Source organism: Neovison vison, chromosome 6, assembly GCF_020171115.1.
Source record: "Neovison vison isolate M4711 chromosome 6, ASM_NN_V1, whole genome shotgun sequence".
Lineage (NCBI taxonomy): Eukaryota > Metazoa > Chordata > Mammalia > Carnivora > Mustelidae > Neogale > Neogale vison.
Genome location: NC_058096.1, coordinates 164,980,996 through 164,999,154, shown reverse-complemented (window position 1 = coordinate 164,999,154; position 18,159 = coordinate 164,980,996). Strand labels below are relative to the sequence as shown.

The following is an 18,159-nucleotide window of genomic DNA, read 5'->3' as shown; positions in this document are numbered from 1 at the left end:
TCAAAGTTGTTAAAAGATGTTCACTGTCTTGGAAGAGAACTATTATTGCTGTCAGCAGTTAGCATTTACAATACAATTTACAATCATTTGTTAATCCAAGAAATCTCCCAGTCAAGGATTCTGCTCTCCATCCCCAGTGTTTAAGTAAAATAATTTCTAACTCTGCACTGTTTCCTGTTTACTCTGTTTGGGGAAAGGCAATTTTTGTTGTTGTTGTTGGTAAACTCAATTTATTTATTAAATCTGTGCCACACTATGCCAAGCTGGGTGTTATAAGAGTGATTCAAATGACTGCTATTATTAATAATGATCACAACACTACCACCAACTGTTGACATGTGAGGTCTTTCCGTGTGTTATCTCACTCAAAGCATTTAGAGGGGTATCAGCTCTGTTTTGCGCGTGAGGAAATCAGAGAGGTGAAATGACCTGCCCAAGGTTGCAGGACTGGCCAGTGAGAGGCAGGGCCAGGCTGGATTCCAGGTCTATCGAACTCTAGAGCCTAGGCAGGCTCAGCGCCATCCCGACGCCCATCTCACACTCAGAGGGGCCCTTGAGGGACAGCGACGATGCAGAGACACGTGGAGAAGAACCATGGCTCTGAAGCATTTAAGTGAAGCTTGACCCCAGCCTGGAGCGTAATCGGGCCAGGTGAGGGGCATTCCACCACTCCAGCCTCAGTTCTTCATCTGTGAAATGCCAGTGGTAGGAAAGGAGAGGATACAGTCTAAGTGCCTTGCAGAGCACCTTCGTTTAGTCATATGCTTAGCATATAGTAGTAATTATCAAGGGATGTTATAAACCTTTGAAAAAACCTTTCGCTTCACTCAGATGACGAAGACACTCATATGCCATCTCCCCTTTGTCTTCAGAAGACATGAGGATGAGAAAGGATGTGACCCTAAAGTCAAATGCACTAATCCAGGGGACCAGGAGGCCAGCAGTCTCCACCCTCAGGATGGTGGGCTACATGGCAGGTAACAAAATCGCAGGGGTCACTGACAGTAAAGCTGCCTGCCTTTTCCCCAGAGTCTCTTCTTGGGGGGCAGGCTATTCCACGATCCAGGTAAAGAGAGAGAGGGGCTATGGACTTGACATCACTGCCCACTGGCAGCTCCAGTGGAAGGGCCTGGGCGAGGGGCTACACTGTGGTTTATTTCCGTTTCCAGGGATCACATTATTGGGGTGGCTATCATCCCACAGCATCTGGGGTGTGACTGCTTCTCAACCTCTTCCTTTCACTGAGTATGATTCTGAGTGTTCCACAGCTCTGGACAAATCAGCTGGGCTCTTGCCTGCGAGGGAAGCTGGAACATTCTATTCTTTGAGGTCTATGCAGCTCAGTGCTTTTGATCACACCCAGAACCCTTGTGGGATCCCAACCGGCAGATATAAGACCTTTCCATCTCCACCAGCTTACTGGGAAGTTCTTTCTCTGAGTCTCCTGTTACTGCACTAGGACTTGAAATCTCAAGATAAATGCTTTTCCCCAAAGCTGCTCTGTAGTCCATTCGAGCAGTACGGACCCCTAGCTTCAGCTGCCCCATGCTGCACACCAGATTTGTACTGAATCCATCTGTTCCCACTGCCCTTCCTGGCTCCTTGCATGGTCTGCATCAGCAGCTGTATTTATAAGCACTTTGTTACTCCTTGTCACCCAAACCTCCCTCTGATGATTCCTTCTTGTTGTGCCACATCTAAGCCCTCACCATTCTGTACTGTGACTGGTTTGCCTGGGGAGACACCCCGATTTACACTCGGGAGGGAAGGGAAGACCCTTGGGGGATGAATAGGGCATTGGCCCAGTCCACAGAGACCACCTTCACACAAAGGACCCAGAGCACAAGGCCCAGCTCTCCCTTCCATGGCACCCTTTAGACCGTCCTGTGACATCCCCCTGAAGTACACGCATAATGTGCACATGTGCACGCATAATGAACACACTGCAAGCACCTGCCATTCCTTAATGTTCTGGCTCTGAGGCCTCCCTCATAGCACAGGAGCAGGACAGACAGGGGACTGGATGCTGGCACTCAGCACTATGTGACCTCAGCCAGCCACCAGCGTCCCTGAACCCCAGTCCTGCTGGGAGTAAAATGGGGGCTGCCCTGGGCATGTCAACACGTGAGAGGTACACGGCTCAGGGCCTGGCATCCAGAGCTGCCCTCAGGAATAGGCTGCTCTGAAAACCACCTCCATAAATTGGGGCGGGGTGGAGCAGGGCAGCAGCTCCCCTTTCTTGACTCCCTGGGGAGCCTGACGGCCAGTCTGTGGCCCAGCCTGCAGAACATCAGGCCTGAAACAAGTCTACCAGTCTACCACAGCCCCCTTCCCACTGCCAGGGAGCCAGGGAAGAGCTGAGTACTTATTTGGCCAATTACAGGTGACCAATGGCTGCCTCATATCCAGGTGAGAGACCGAAGAACAGATGGTTGTCTGTGTTATTAGAGAAATTAGAAATTAGGCAGGTGATGGCAGGTTTCAAATCATGTGTGGTGACTCTTACAAATACAGGCTAAGTTTACGAAAAGTAATAAGCAAATTCTTACTTTATCGTGCCCTCCATTTTCGAAGCTGCCTCATGGAATTGCTGTGAAGATAGTTTATACATCTCGACATTCTACAAAGAGAAAAACAGAAGTGGTTACTGAAGATTGAAATTCCCCTCTGGCTCCCTCAGCGGAGCAACCACGCTAAAAATCGACAGATACTAATTTCTTGACCAGCATCAAAGCAGATCAGTGATTGCGGCATAGCTCGGGTCTAGCTCCTGCCCACCGTGGGCCAACCCTAGCTGCAGAATCCTAGGGTAGCAATGCCTGGACCAACACGTGGATCCTCTGGTTCGGGGGCTGGGGCTATATCACTCTGAACAAGACCTGGCCTGTCACCTGATTTTGTAAATAAAGTTTTAGTGCAACACAGCCACACTCATGATTTGTTTAATCATTGTCAGTGGCTGCTTTTGTGCTACAATAGCAGAGGTGAAAGGCTTAAACAGAGACGAAAATACTTACCATGTTTAAAGAAAAAAATATACTGAGACTTGATCTAGTCCAACCCCTGTTTTGTAGGTAGGTGGACTCTGCTGCCAGAGGTGAAGCAACTTGCCCAAAGCCACACAGCAGGCAGCTGTGCCAAGACCACAGCCCAGGTGTCTGATTCCCAGCTGGGTGCGTGCTTTGCTGCCTGCCAGGACCACCTCGTTCCCTGGCAAGGTGGCTCCCTGTCCAGAGCTACAGGGCAGGACCAAAGGCTGGTACCTCCCTCCCTTCTGAGGTTACCTAGTAAGTGTGCGCATCCAGACCAGACCTGTGTAGAGGACAGCCTGGCCTTGCAGTAAGACAAAGCTGGGCTGAAGCTCTGGGGCCACCACAGTGTGACTCTGGGTAAATTACTCCCCTACTTTATGCCTCAGTGGCCCAGAACCTAGCACTTTCCACTTGTTTCCAGAAGAGATCAATAAAAATGCACCGGCTCACCTGACCTGCCACCACACTCCTGATGGGGCCCCTTTAGACTCCCAGTGGATAGACTGATTTTTTGCAGGAAGCAGTCTCAAGAATGAAACCCCAGAGGACAGCCCAAGACGGGCCAACAGTCAGACTTCCCTGCTGAGGGTGACAAGATAGCACAGGTGCCATGGGAAGCCTGCCTAGCCATGCAGACCCGGGCTAGACTGTACTCAGAACCTATGTGTGTGTGGAAGAGTTGGTTGCCCCTCTTTTACAGATGAGTAAATGGAATCTTCCAGCTTCAGGGGCCTCCCACCAGCATGGGTCAGTCCCTACAAGAAGTTTGAGAGGCAGTTAAAGGGACCCTGAAGTTACAGAGCCGTGCCCCTGTGCTTGCCTGTCGGACTCTAAGCCTGGATCTCCCTACTCTACCATTCACAGAGACAGCCTGGCCCAAAAGGAACAATTTACTCCTTAGACAAAATGTTAAAGGTGACAGGTAACCAGACCCGAGCCATGCAGGGGAAGCGCCTTACCCCCAGGGCACCCCACCATCCATCTATATTCTCTGTAACCTTCTCGGCTACCAAGATGGGGGCAGGAAGCACCTCCCCTAGAGACCTGCAGGGTATCAAAGGCAGAGTCTGGCTATGAACCTGGCCCTCATTCCCATCCTGGTATATGCCTCGGGGAAGAGTCAAATGGGAGGGCCCACCAAAGGGGATGTGCCTGAGGGAACACCTGGGGCCCAGACCAGCAGGAGCCCGGGTGCCAGAATACTGCACTGGGCTATGCTGGGGTGAGTCCTGTGTTGGGTCTTCCACCCCCCCCAAATGCTGAGGGAGCCTGGCAGGTCCTCACCTCTGAGCCCGGGAGATAGCCCCTGCCTTTCTACACCAGCCACAGCAGATGGGAAATGCGAACACCCCCAGCACACATCAGGCGTGAAATACACAGGGGTTCTCTTCCCCCGCTCCCGAGCCACAATCGCTCTGGCTCCTACAGGTCTGTGTTGACTCCAAGCTGCCCCATGTTTCCTCTCTAGAGTCCTGATGTTCCAGCCAATAGATTCTGATTTTGCCTCAACCAGTCTAATATTAGACCAACGTGGAATGTCCCAGGCATGGGCATAAGGACACAGACATGAATCAGCTTGGCTTCTCCTCCCACTCCACGCAGATGCTCTTCTGTGATATCCTTGATGGGGATCATTTGCAATCAGTATGACCTTTCCATCCATGGGCCCTCACAGAAGACGGCATGGCCCGCAGGCCCACCTTTCCATTTTTCTTGGGCATATGCTTTCTGTGTTCTTTCGTGAGTCACTTACTTCTAGCAGCTTATTTCCTCATGGTAAGACAGGGCTCCCACTCCATTGCAGGACGGCTGAGAGATGGAGTTGTGTGCTGGCAGTCTCATGGTGCGCACCCTGCCCACACCACTGCAGCCACAGGTCACGGCACCACTGGATTTTCTCAGGTGGGCTCGGGCCTTACTAAGCTCCTCCATCCACCCCCGCGTGGTTCTCTTTGCCACAAGACAGTCTCTTGGCTCAGTTTCTCTTTGGAGACATGTCAGGTCACTGTCTTCTAGGCCTGTGGCCTGTGGTCTGTCAATGTCCCTTCTCAAGGTGGGCTACTAGGACCCCCAGCACCTCTGTGCTGCCCCTGCATCTCCACGTGAATGCGGCTCGGCCAGGACAAGCTCAGCAAGCAGATGAGTTGCCTCCGAGCTCAGACTGAACATGTGGTCAGCGAGATTTGTCACAGGAAGTGCCCACAGGCCAAGAAGTGGTTGTGATTATCCTGCTGCAGCTTCCTCTATTGTCTCTCAGAATGACTCAGAGGAATTCCCCTTCCTGTTGTGCCCGCCCTCCCTGCTCAGTCTGCCACGTCATCTGCCTGAGCAGACCCTGGGACCACAACCCACAGAGAGTTCCCTGTGTGGCTCCCCTGGTCCATGAAGGTCCTGGTCTGTGCCTTGGGGATGTCAAGCCCACTTCTTGTGTCCACCAGGTCTTCCTGAGGGTGCTAGAGTCCACCAAGACCCTCTGCCTGGAGGAGTGGGACATTCTACAGACCCTTGGGCTGGACCACCACTGTGGGCTTCTCTAAGGATAGGGGCCACCCATGCTCATACAGAGAACCTGCTGGGTGCCAGGGGATTCTAAGATGAGCATGCCTGCCCCCGCCCCCAGCCTCACAGGGCTCCCAGCCAACACAATGCCACAATTACAATGGGATGCTCAGCCAACTGTCCCACTGAATAGTATTTCACGGTAGGTTCCGTGATGACAAGCAATGCTGAAAGGCACATCATGGCATCTTTACCTTTGTGCACGAGTGGGCGTAGCCAAAAGGTACATTCTAGAAGTCAAACTCCTGGGTCAAAGGGTACTTGCACTTTTAAAAAATGGAGTCTTACATGATGAGCATAAATGAGCCAATAATGAGAGGAAGAGGGAGGGACAGCACACGTTAGATGTTGTAGTCTTACCAGAAGTAAGGGAAGGGGCCAGAGACAAAGATAGCTTGGGACCTGGGGTTCTCAACTGTAGGCCAGAAGGTGGGTTTTACTTTTTATGTGAGGGAGTGGCAGGGGAGATGTGTGTTTCAGAGAACATTCTGGCAGCTGTGTGGACGAGGGAGTGTGGTGCCAGCAGAGCACCTGGAATTGCCTGCAGCATTGTCCCACAGGGCCTGGGGAGGCCCGGGTGCTGTGCCTGCCTGGGGCCCCAACACCCATTTAAAGGTCGCAGGGAGATGGCTCCAAATGCACTGTACTGAATGCCCGCACGTCAACCAGCACCCAGTGATCGTCAACTATTATCCTTCCCATTACACTCTTCAGATTCCCGATCTTAGAGTCTTGTCCTCCCTCCACCCTATAAACAGCCGCCCCTCCTCCTCCTCCCGCTGCTCCGTATGCACATCTGAAACCAGAAGACCTGATCTCCATTAATTAAATCTGCCATTAAAAATTAAATAACGTGAGTAAGAAGGTGTGAGTGTTATCTCTATGGGTTTCAAAAGTCACAGTGTTTCTTCAATTACTTCCCAGGCAGTTTTCATATTTCATACTGTCTGATTTCTCCAAGGGCCTGGATTTGCGAGATCAAAAGAGAGTGTGATGGTGAGGGGGAGGCACAGGGAGAAGGCTCAGAAGGGGACGACAAGGAAACATGTCACAGGCCACAGAAGCGGTCCGGCTACCCCCACTGTGGAGCCATGAGGGACCAGAGCGGGGCAGGGTGTGGGAGAGGGGAGCCTGCGCTAACCTGCTAGCTGAGCAGCGGAATAAGCTGTTGCCGTCCTAGAACAGAAGCCAGCAGAGGTCAGTGTGAGGGCCTGCAGAAAGTGGCTCTTGGGCCTGAAAGCCCTTCCAGGGGTCGTGCAGACACACACCTGAGCAACAAGGATCCATAAGTTGCCTACTGTGTGTGTGGGTCTCTGCTTGGGTGTCCTGCGAGACAGTCTACGTGGTATTTCTGCTGGGGAGGGAAGGCTGAACCAAGATCTAAGGACCATTCTGGGAACAAGTGAGGCAGCTGGAGGGGCAAGGATGGGTATGGGCCTTGGAGTCAGAATGCAGCCCCTACGGTGTGTACACTGTGGGCCAGTGTCCAGACCTCTGTCTCTGCCTCTTTAGTCTCTCATCTGTAAAATCAGAACAATAATGGAGCACCCTTCATACGGTTGTGTGGGAACTGGTATAGATGCCAATGAGATAAGGCATACAAAATGCTTAGAATTGTGCCTGGCACAGAGTAAACGCTCAATAAATAATTTGAGAACTTAAGAGGCAAATGCATATTAACCAACAAATATATTTGGAAGAGATCTGAGAATAGTAAAAGTAAGAGAGGTTTGCTTGAGGATGTAAATTCCACAAAGGGAGGGGTTTTCCCCTGCACTGCTCGCTGATCTATGCCCAGAGCCTCCAGCCATGTCTGGTGCATAGTAGGCCCTCAATCAGAAGTAGAGTGAACAGAAGTAGAGATAAGTACCATTAGAAAAGATTCAAAAACACAAGTGGGGTGTGGTCGTTTGTGTTGTCCATCAAGAAAGTTTGCCCTCTTCCCCTGTGGGCACCGAGGAGGGCGCCACACAATCGAATGGGGACATGTCGCTCAGAAGGCTGGACAGGATCACTGAGGCCAGGCACTGGAGCAGGGACTTCCAAACAGCCTGGTCCCTCTGTGCCCAGAGCAGGGCTTCAAGGGGGGAACGCCCACCCCTCTGCCACATGAAGACACGATGCTCAGAGAGGCAGTGGATCTGACCCTTGGGGCCAGAGCCTCAAGGGAAAGAAGCAGGACTTGAACCCAGGCCCATTAGCCTCCCACTCAGTGCTATGGCCTTCGCTTTGTGCCCAACTGTCCCCCAGGGAGAAACTTAACAAGGCAAAGGCCATGCAGACAGGACTCCAAGCTAATGTACAAAAATGCGAAGTATGGGATCCTGGCTGTCCAGTGCAGGGGAAGATTGCCAGCAAAATCAAAATCAGTGCAGGCTGTGGAAGGGCCCAGAGGTAAGGGCTCAAAAAATCCCAGAATCCCAGAGTGAGGACAGGAGAGCCCCAAGCCAAGTGCTGTCGACGTGGCTGAGGGCCGGTCATCCCGGGAGCTGTGGAACTCACCAGCCTAATTACCAAAAGCTTCTCAAAGCTCACAGGAACGTTACATTTTAAGGGGAGTGAAAAAAATTAACGTATTCGGATTTGAAGAATCTCTGACTTGAAAATAATAAAAAGCACAAAGAAGAAATGCATGTAAGCCTTTTGTAGAGTCAAATAGTCAACATAAAAATTTCTAAATCTCAAGACATGTGATCAGAAACACAGTTGGCAAAGAACGGAAATTCAGTTTTGTGAAATGGCTTAACAGCTGGTTCCTGGCTATTTATGAAGTCACACAACTATACCTTTGTCTCTTTCCCTCCTCCTGGGTACCTACCAGCTCCTACTCTGCTGTCATGTGGAGAAATGACCTCTCTTTCCAGACTTGCTCTGGCACTTACTGTAGATGGGGATTCACAGACAATAATCTTTCCCTCCATTGCTTGAACTCAGTAATGTCCATCTGGTATCCTTCAGAGCTAGCGCTCCTTCCTTCCATGGTCTCCTCACCCCCACACCCACCACCCAAACTTCACAGCCATCTATGGTCAGGCCACACCCAAAACCTCCACTATGCCCACCCAGGACAGCCCTATCTAGGATCTTCCCTGTACCCCCACAACGGCCCTACCTGGGATTCCCCACATTCCTCCTTGTACCCTGCAAGATAGCCCTACCTGGTACCTTCTATTCCCCAGAAGGGCCACAAACCTAGGGCTCCAACTTCATCTGAACCTTCCACACAATTTTTAATTCTCCACAACAGCTTTTCTGACCTTAACTTGGTACCCACCCTGAACTCCTACTGTGGGTATATGACTGTGTTTCAACTTCAGAGACCAGTGAGACTGCCACTGGGCACCAACAGGTACGTCTTCCCCAGGACCAGACATGCCTCTGTCTTTGCGCATGACCCTTTGCTCCCAGAGGCGAGCCTACCATCCCTCCAGGCTGCTGGGTTCCAGGGTCTGCAGGGGCATGCGAAGATGACTCCTCCCTGAGCCTGTCACCTCCTGGTCCCGTGGGGTGCTCTGAGGGTACGGTGAACAATGGGTACAAGCTTGCCCAGCGTGTCAGTGTTCACTTGTTTCTTCCATACATTCAACCAGTATTTATTGAGTGCCTACTGTTCGCCAAGCCTTGCTGTACAATCAGAGAGCACAGCAGTGAACGTGAGAAATGAAGTCCTTGCCTTCACAGAGCTAACAATCTGGATATGGAAAGACAAGAAAACAATTCTACTCAGAAGTGTCATAAAGAGACATAGCAGGTGAAGGGAATGAGGAGTGACAAGATGGGGTGGGGGTTATTTTAAAGTTGAGCCAGGCCTCTCTGCCAGGGTGCTTTGGGCTAGATGTGAAGAGGGAAATAAGATTCAGGAAAGGTCCTAAGATGGGACTACAGACGCACTTGGCATGTTCTTGAGAAAGCAAGGGGGAGTGTGGTTGGAAAATGTTCAAGAGAAGAACAGATGTAGGGAAAGGACAGGTTGGCAGGGAGCCACCGGGGGGTTTGATCAGGGGATAATATGATCTGATTTCCACTCTGGAAGGATCAGCAGCTGTCATGTTACAAAGAGAGTGAAAGGACTGCCCCAAGGGAGCCGGTGGGTCCTTTCCTGAGGGTGGGACAAACACAACCCCACACCAGTGGTAGAGAGTCAGCCCTGTGGAGTCCAGGAGACAACCTGTGGGGCATCGGGTAGGCTGCTGGGGTGAGGGAGGGGCACAGGGCAATGGCTGGAGCCTAAACAAGGACTCCCTTAGCTTTGCTACAGAGCCTGCACAGTAAATCTTAGCTGAGCACTGAGATCCCTCTTGACCCTCAGCAGAACTGGGTCCCGTCGGTCATAGGATCCCACTCTCTGTTCCTCTTTCCTTCTGTCAGGCACTGTGCTTCCAGGACTCTCCTCCTCTTGTGCTTTCTCATTAAATCCACCCCCTACATTTGCTGCAATGACCACCATCACCTTAACTACACCTCTCAGCTTAAAACTTTCCATGCCCCTCTCCATCTGTAGAGTGGCCTCTGACTTTCCCTTTGAGATGGCCCTCTGTAATGAACCACCTTGGCACTGGCCCTGATGGGCTCTGCCCTTCACCTGAGACAACTCGCCATCTTCCAAGCCTCCATCATGCTCTCTGTATTGTTTCTTTTCCCAACTCTTCCCTGGCCTCCTGAGAAACTCTGATTTGTGCTTTGAGACACAAAAGTGTCCTCTCTGCTGGGGAGTGTCATTCCTCTCCCACCTCCCAAGCAAAAATGTTTCCCTTCTTGGTGCTCTGTACCAAGCTTTTCAGCAGCATTTCCCATAGCATGCGGCAATGCTAATACACCTGCTTCCCCAACTCGGACTGGCAACCGCATGAGCCTAGGGTCAGCTTTTTTACTTCATTGATCCATACTTGAAGAATGAACAAAGGCCTTGTTATTCAGCTCATTCTGGACCTTGCAGGTCTCTGGACTCTGCCTGCCGCCTCAGCTCTGCCCTCATCACCTCTGGCCTAAAGTAGCCAATGACTTTCTACTGGCTGGTCCTCCAATCCGGAGATCTGCCCTCCTCACGGCTGTAGGAACAGTCCTGAAGCAACACCCTGTCATGTCGTGCCCTACTGTGTCCTTCCCCTCTTCCACCAGGGCACCCCCATCCTGCCCTTCCAGGCACCCCTCAATCCCTGGACATCTCCACATCCCCTTTCCTAACACACATGGCTGGCTGCTATCTGAACCTTGCAAAGATGTGAACTGCTAATTAGTGTTGTGACAGTGGCTTTCGGTGAGACTTTCCGAGAAATATTTGCATTTGTGAAAAGTCAGAGAGAAAAGATTTCTCTCTGTCACTTTCTGCTGTGCCATAATGAAGAGTCTAAGGTCAGAGCTGGGTTTCCTGGACCACGCCCCTTCTCTTCTGTGTGTTTAACTAAACTTCCAGCATTTCAGTTGCTTCTGGGGTGTGTGTGTGTGTTGCGTGTGTGTGCACTGTTGTGTATGTGACTGGGGGTGGGATTTACCACTCTCCTTACAAGAGGGTGAAGAAACAGAGCTCTAGGCATCTACAAACACACAACATACATATACACTCACACACATACTGTAAAGCACTAGATAAATGTAAAGCCGTGTTAATCAGCAATAACTGTACATGTTTTTTAGACTTTTGATTTACACTGAATACTAAACTTTAGCCACCAGACCTCTAGATGAGTGATGAACTTCATCTAAGAACTCTTCTTTTAAATTTTTTTTTCAGAGTAGAGTTGAGCTGCAATAGTATATTCATTTCAGGTGTACAACACAGTGACTTGACATTTATGTACATTACAAGATGCTCACCATAATTCTAGTCACCACCTGTCACCATCTAAAGTTGTTACAATATTATTGACTATATTCTCTATGCTGTCCTTTCCACCCTGACCACTCACTTACTTTGCAACTAACTGGAAGCCTGTGCTTCTTATTGGCCCTCCCTTATTTTACACCCCCAGTCCCCCTCTCCTCTGGCAGCAAGGGGTTTTCTCTCTGAATCCTTTTCTCCAAGAGCTATTCTTCATTGTGTGGAGTTGAGGTGTGTCTAGGTGAGAAGACCCTCACCTTTGGAGTCCTTGGTGATTTACTGAGTGACCCAGGCTGCAAAGGAGCAGCATGCCCCACAGGACACACATACAAGGTGCCCCGTGGTTCCGTGGCAGGGCCACAGTCCCCCAGGACTCTGTCAGGACCGCACAGGGCTGACTCAGCTATAGCTGGGGGAGCGTCAGAAGGAGCCAGTCAGAGCAGCAGGGTCAGCTCCTCTTAGAGAGTCTGAAGGGAAGACTCCACGTTACAGTATACAGAAGAAAAAATGAATTCAGAGGAGTGGGATTGTTCAAGAAAAACTGCACGGCAGAAGTCTGACAAATAGTTAAAGGCAAAAAGATCAAAGCCCCATTTAAAGTGGTATGTGAAAAAGATGTTTTAAAAAATGTCGACGGTATGTGGAAGGTTGAGCGTCTGCCTAGACCCAGGGCCGGGCCAGGTAGCGCGGAGCCAGACTGAGGCCAGGCAGTGGATATTGAAGAAGAAAGGGAAGCAGAGAGCTTTAAATGGCTGCTAAATACAGAATGGCATTTAACCTACATGGACAGAAGCCACGTGAGGGTAGACAAGGAGGGAATTCAGCGGTGTGCTTGCAGTAAACAGGACTGACAAGGTAATCTGCTGCCGTAATCACTGCGCTGGCAGGATGTGGAAGGAGGCAGGGCTGTCCAGCCGGGCCGTGCTGCTGCTCCAACACAAAAGCTGGGCAGCCAGCCATGTCTCAGTGCTGCTGCTTCGTTGGTTTTTACACTGGCGAAAACCTACTCGGCTAAGTGAATATCGAAGGAGTTCGAAAACAAAATGCAGAGCACAACAGAAAGTAAGAGAAAAATTAAAACGAAGAGGCATGAATTTTAATTCCATTTCTGTGACTTACTGGTGGACTGACCCTGAATAAAATTCAGAGTCTTGATACTGTAAATTGCTCATTCACTGCAACAGAGGGTAGTAGAGGAAAACTCTCAAACACAGCCCCAGCGATGGGACCCCTGTGAGGCCGGGAATTCTAGGAGGAGGAAAGACGATGGGATGATGTGGGACTGCGGCATGGGCTCTCTCAGGACCTAGCCATCAGACCTTCAGGTGCAGCACATGTAGGCCACAGTGCATTGAACCAGATGTTTCCGCCCTTTGTGCTAATCCCTAAAGTTCCCTGTCCAGATGAATGGCAGGAGCACCACACTCAGCAATTCTCAGCTTTAGGAGACTCTGCACCCTCTGAGCCGGAGGCTGGCGACATGCTCCTGACAGTGGGCCTGAGTCCCTCTCTGAAGACCGCCACAAGAGAGAAGTTCCCGGGGCGTGTGGGTGGCTCAGTGGGTTAAAACCTCTGCCTTCGGCTCAGGTCATAATCCCAGGGTCCTGGGATGGAGTCCCACATCGGACTTTCTGCTCAGCAGGGAGCCTGCTTCCCCCTCTCTCTCTGCCTGCCTCTCTGCTTAGTTGTGATCTGTCAAATAAATAAATACACTATTAAAAAGAGAGAGAGAGAGAGAAGATCCCCCAGGCTGTCAGCTACAAGTCTGCAGCCTTTGCTCTCAGCTAAACCTCTACCTGGTCAGTTGGGGGCAGCAGGGCAGGAGACAGCCTGGCAAATCCAAAGATGGCTCCTGAGCCGACAGCAGCAATGTCACCTGGGAATGTGCTAGAAACACCGAACATCACAGGCCCTGCCCCACGCCTGCTCTTTAGCACGCTCCCAGATGATCTGTGTGCATGGGAGGTTTGAGAAGCATAGGTATGCAGAAGGTGGGCCTCCTATGGGTCTTGTTTCAATGGCATTATGTTAATTTTTACAAAAAACTGAATGCCCTTGTTTGGGCTAAGGGCCCCCCTTAGTTCAGCATAGTCCTTCTATGTCTCTGTGGCTTTATACCTGCAACTCCAGAGATCTGAATTCTCACTGGCTTCTGAAGGCAACTACACTGGGGCCCTTGGTGTGGCGTTTACACTCTAGGCCAGCAGTCGTCAACCCTGGGAGTATGTTACAGTCACCACAGAAACTTTTTTATATGCATAAGGCCTGGGCCCACCCCCAGAGAGTCTGATGATCAGTCTGGGGTTACACCTAGGCATCAGTATTTTATGTTTTTAAAAGACTGATTTATTTATTTGACAGAGAGGGGAGGGGGAGGAGCAGAGGAAGAGGGAGAGAATCCTAAAGCAGACTCCCTGCTGAGCGCAGAGACTGACTCAGGACCCAATTCCAAGACCCTGAGAATATGACCTAAGTAGAAATCAAGAGTTGGAGGCTTAACCAACTGAGCCACCCAAGTGGCCCAGCATCAGTATTTTAAAGCCGTCGCCCCAAGGGATTCTCATGTGCAGCTAAGGTTGGCAGTCACTGCTCTAAGGCCAGGGAAACCTGAGCTGAAAACACAAGATTCAAGCCTGGCTTTGCCACGTACTAGCTCTGTGCCTTTAGGCATGTTACTTCACCTCTCTGTGCCTTGGCTTCCTCAACCACCAAATGAGGAGGGTATCTTCTTAGTAGGTGTGGTGACTCTCTCAAAGGAATAGTTAAGGATGGAGGGAGGCAAGGCAGAAGGAGAAAGTGGTACAAGGCCTGGAGATGCAGGAAGTGCTCAATATATGTCAGTGGTTACTGGTGCCATTTCGCTCTGGTCTTGCAGGGGAAACTGACCCCCAGTTATCATGGTGCCCCTGAGTCTTCTCTGACCAGCGGCCAATCCTTCCCCACATGGCATGGTTTCAAATGTTCCCCAAATCCTGCGGGCACTCGTTAGAAAGAACCTCCGTTGATCTCTGTTCTGGAATGGAACGTAAGCCAGACTAGGTAGACAAGGTAGACTGTCTAGGTAGACAGTTTACACCTGCATGAACATAGTCTTTAACATTAGCTTTTGGGATGATTCCATTTGAGTCAGCTCTTGCTTGTGGCCTCTTGGGCACTCCTTCCTTTGCTCCCTCTCCCAAGCTCCCAATTTCCCTTGGGGAATGCACACGGTTTTAGGGAAGCAGACCACAACCCCAGATCTGGGGGTGGCAGTGTGTGACTGAGGTCAGGCCAACCAGTGCATACCAGTGGCCTGGCCACAGAGCTGGCGAGTGAACTAAGCTAGTCCTGTTAGAATGAGTGAAACTTGCGGTGATGCCGGGAATTTTGATACTCAGCTGGCATCTCTTGTTCTGGATGGTCAGAGGAGGACAAACCCAAGGGAGTTGGGGGGAAGTGGGCAGAGTTTATGGATGAAGCCCACCATAGAGGCTGCCCCACTCTGGGTCTCCTGTTTCCTTATGGGTTGGGCTAGAGTCTGGCTTTTTGTTTCCTGAAGCTGGAAGTTTGCATATATCACGATCCCTCTGTCACTGCTCAGCTGTATCAGTACCAACTCTGAGCCAAGTGCTGTGCTGGGAAACCTACAAACACTATCTCAAATGCCAAGGTCACAGAGGTGCTAAGCAAAATGGCTGGGAAATTAGAATCCGGTCTTTCTAACGACAAATCACACTGAGCTTAATGTCAACAAAAACTCCCAGGTCTTTTCCATACGTGTTGCTACAAAGTACTTGTGTAATATCTTTTCTGGAGCCAAGTAAAAAAAGCCCAACCAACATTTGTTCTGGCCAAATTTCAATGTAAAAAATAACAAATATTCAGTTGAATGGGTATGATTCGGTGAGATCTTCAGTGATTGATTTATCACTGTGTCCGGACACTGTTGGTTGCAGATAGTAGAAAATCAGACTCAAAGAGGTCTGGACACTAAGAGGAATTGCTGGCTTACGTAGTACAGTGGTACTTTAGGTAAGAATCAAGTGACTGAACAAGGTCACCAAGAACTTGTTATTTCCACCTCCCCATTCTGCTTTCTTTAATTTGGCTTCATCCTAAGCCTTGTTCTCCTCACGGCTACAAGGTGGCTGCCAGCAGCTACTAGGGGTCCCACGCTTCCTTGTTGACACAGGGCTAGAAAACAGAACATCAAGCTGATGGAAGGGTACTCTCACTAATGGGAAAGGCAAAGGGAAGGAGCAAGAAAAGACACTGTGCTCCCTGAAGCCCACAGAATCCTATGATCTGACTCAAGATGTGAAGATCAATTTAAGCCAACCAGGGACCACCTTGGACTTGGCACTGGGTTCCCTTCACTCAGACATGCATGAGCTATACACAGACAGGAAAGGGAGGCATCCAAATGGAAATCCATACTCTGACATCAAAAGGAAGGAAAAGTACATGTGGGGCAGTCCCAAGTAGCACATGGGTCTGACTACTACTCAACACAGTCGCTATCCATTCAAGTTTTGGGTAATTTGCAAATCTGATCACTTGGTATTCTATGTCTTTAAATCATCAATGAAAATGTTGATTCAAGTGAGAATGACGAGAACTCTCAAGGCTCATGCTGATCTGTTTCTTAGCATCCTTTCAGTATGGTAAACTGACCTATAACGAAACAACCTGATCATCCTAACAGGTAACCTGACCCAAAATAATGTCATCTGTCCTCTCCGAAAGTACAGTTACAGAAAATCCAAGGCACTCCCAGAATCTCCTATTTCAGATGTCTCTAAAGGAAACCCTGTCAGCCTGACACCTGCAGAGCCTGAGTGTTGATGATGCCAAAGCCTGGTCTGCACACCCAGCTGCCCGTTAAACCCAAATACCCCATAGGTTCTCAACAGGTACACACCCGATGTGCTAGTTCCTGTTGTTTTTAAATATGGATTGAGGTGTAATTCATATAACAGAAAATGAACAATTTTTAAGTGCACATTTCAGTGGCACTCAGTATAATCATAACATTGCACAACCATAATATCTATGAACATGCTTGGACATGTATTTGTTTGAGTCCCTGTTTTTGTTGCTTTGGGCTATATACCTAAGAGTAGAGCTGTAGCATATGGTATTTTAGCTTTTTGAGGAATTGCCAAACTTTTCCACGGTGGCTGAAATGCAAAACATTGCATTCCCACCAGCAATGTACAAGGGTTTCAATTTCTCCACAACATCACTAACACTTATTATCCTCTTTAAACAAAGAAAGTTAGAGCCATCCTAGTGAGTGTGAGGTGGTACATCATTGTTTTGATTTGCCTTTCCCTAATGAGTAATGACACTGGACATCTTTTCATGTATCTGGTGGCCACTTGTGTGCTTTCTGTGCCTGTATTGAGTTGGATTGCTTGTCTTTCTATTCTTGAGTTGTAAGAGTTTCCCCTTTTAACTCCGTTATTCCAGCAATAACTCTCAGAATACTACCTCTTCACTCCCCCATTACCCTGAGGGTCACCAATTTCTGTTGTTCTACCTTAGAAATAGCAGAAAATGCCTCCTTTCCTCTCCATCCTTTCTCCTACATGCCCTACTTCAGATTTTCCAGGACTCTTCCCACGACAGTCAAACAGCCTTGCATGTTTTCTCCCCATCTCCAAGTTTCTCCCACCTTCCTTCTAAATTCTATAGCACAAATTTCATCTTGTTACTCCTGTGCTAACAACACTTCCATGCCTTCTGGGACAAAACCCGAGCATCGTGGCGTGGCGGCAAAGCCCTCCTCGGCCTCCCTTCCTGTCTCTCACGTCCATCTGCAGCAATGCTGCTCCGCAAAACATCTGCGAAGCTGAGTGTTGCTCCCTCAGCTACATGTTTGGTTATTTCTGGCCAGTGTGGGTCCCAGCCTGGACAACAGTCCCCTCTGTCTCCTGGAGGTCCCCCTAACCCATCCTACCAGATCTGATTCCGCTTTCATTTCCTTGGAGATGATGCCTAGACTCCCGCAGTCCATGTGAGTGGACTCTCTGTTGGTGGTCCAACAGCATCACTTTTATCACATGCTGCAATGCCAAGTACGGGGCCCGCACACCCAGGCTACCCTTCCTGGAGACACTGCCCCCTTGGGAGGCTCTCTCAGGATGGCTGCCAAATAGACTGAGGGTGGGCTTGACCTGAGGATGGAATGCAGTCTGGAGCACACAGAGAAGGCAGGCTACTTGAGTACACGAGGAGGATGGATGGAATGGAGCAGAAGTCAACAGGAAAATGCCATTAAAAAGAGCACAAATCATCACAGGGCCAAACAAGAGGTGGTACATTGCTGGGGTGAGGGGGAGCCAGCTCCCAGCACCTTCATGCGTCCAGGCTGTGGGCAGGGTGCCTGAGCAGCTAGCCTCATGAGCACAGCATCTGACACACAGAACCCAGACAGATGCGCAACGCTATGAGGGGAACTGTGCCCTCCCAGATTCCTATGTTGAAGTCCTAAACCCCAGAATCTCCGAGTATGACCTTATTTGGAATAAGGCTGAAGCCGATGTGAGGAGCTAGGATGAGGTCACAGTGGAGCAACCAACAGAACAGGCATAGTCCCACTCTTGATGCACTTATGGGCCAGCGTGGAGACAGACAAGAAAGTGCAGGCAGCAGCTGTCATGCACACAAAGGAAATCAAGCAGAGCAGGATGATGGAGAGCCAAGTGCGGGCACACTGAGACACCTCACGGGGCAGGGAGAATCATCTCCAAGGAGTATACTAGAGGC

General features: G+C 50.0%; 1 protein-coding gene across 1 annotated transcript in view; it reads right to left on the bottom strand.

Annotated features, from left to right (window-relative positions):
• The window catches only part of CHCHD6 (coiled-coil-helix-coiled-coil-helix domain containing 6), a 242,339-nt gene that overhangs the window by 43,648 nt on the left and 180,532 nt on the right, over positions 1-18,159 (bottom strand). Inside the window, exon 6 of the mRNA XM_044252867.1 lies at positions 2,550-2,620. Coding sequence (XP_044108802.1) covers positions 2,550-2,620 — 71 coding nt within the window. The remainder of the gene's footprint in view (positions 1-2,549; positions 2,621-18,159) is intronic.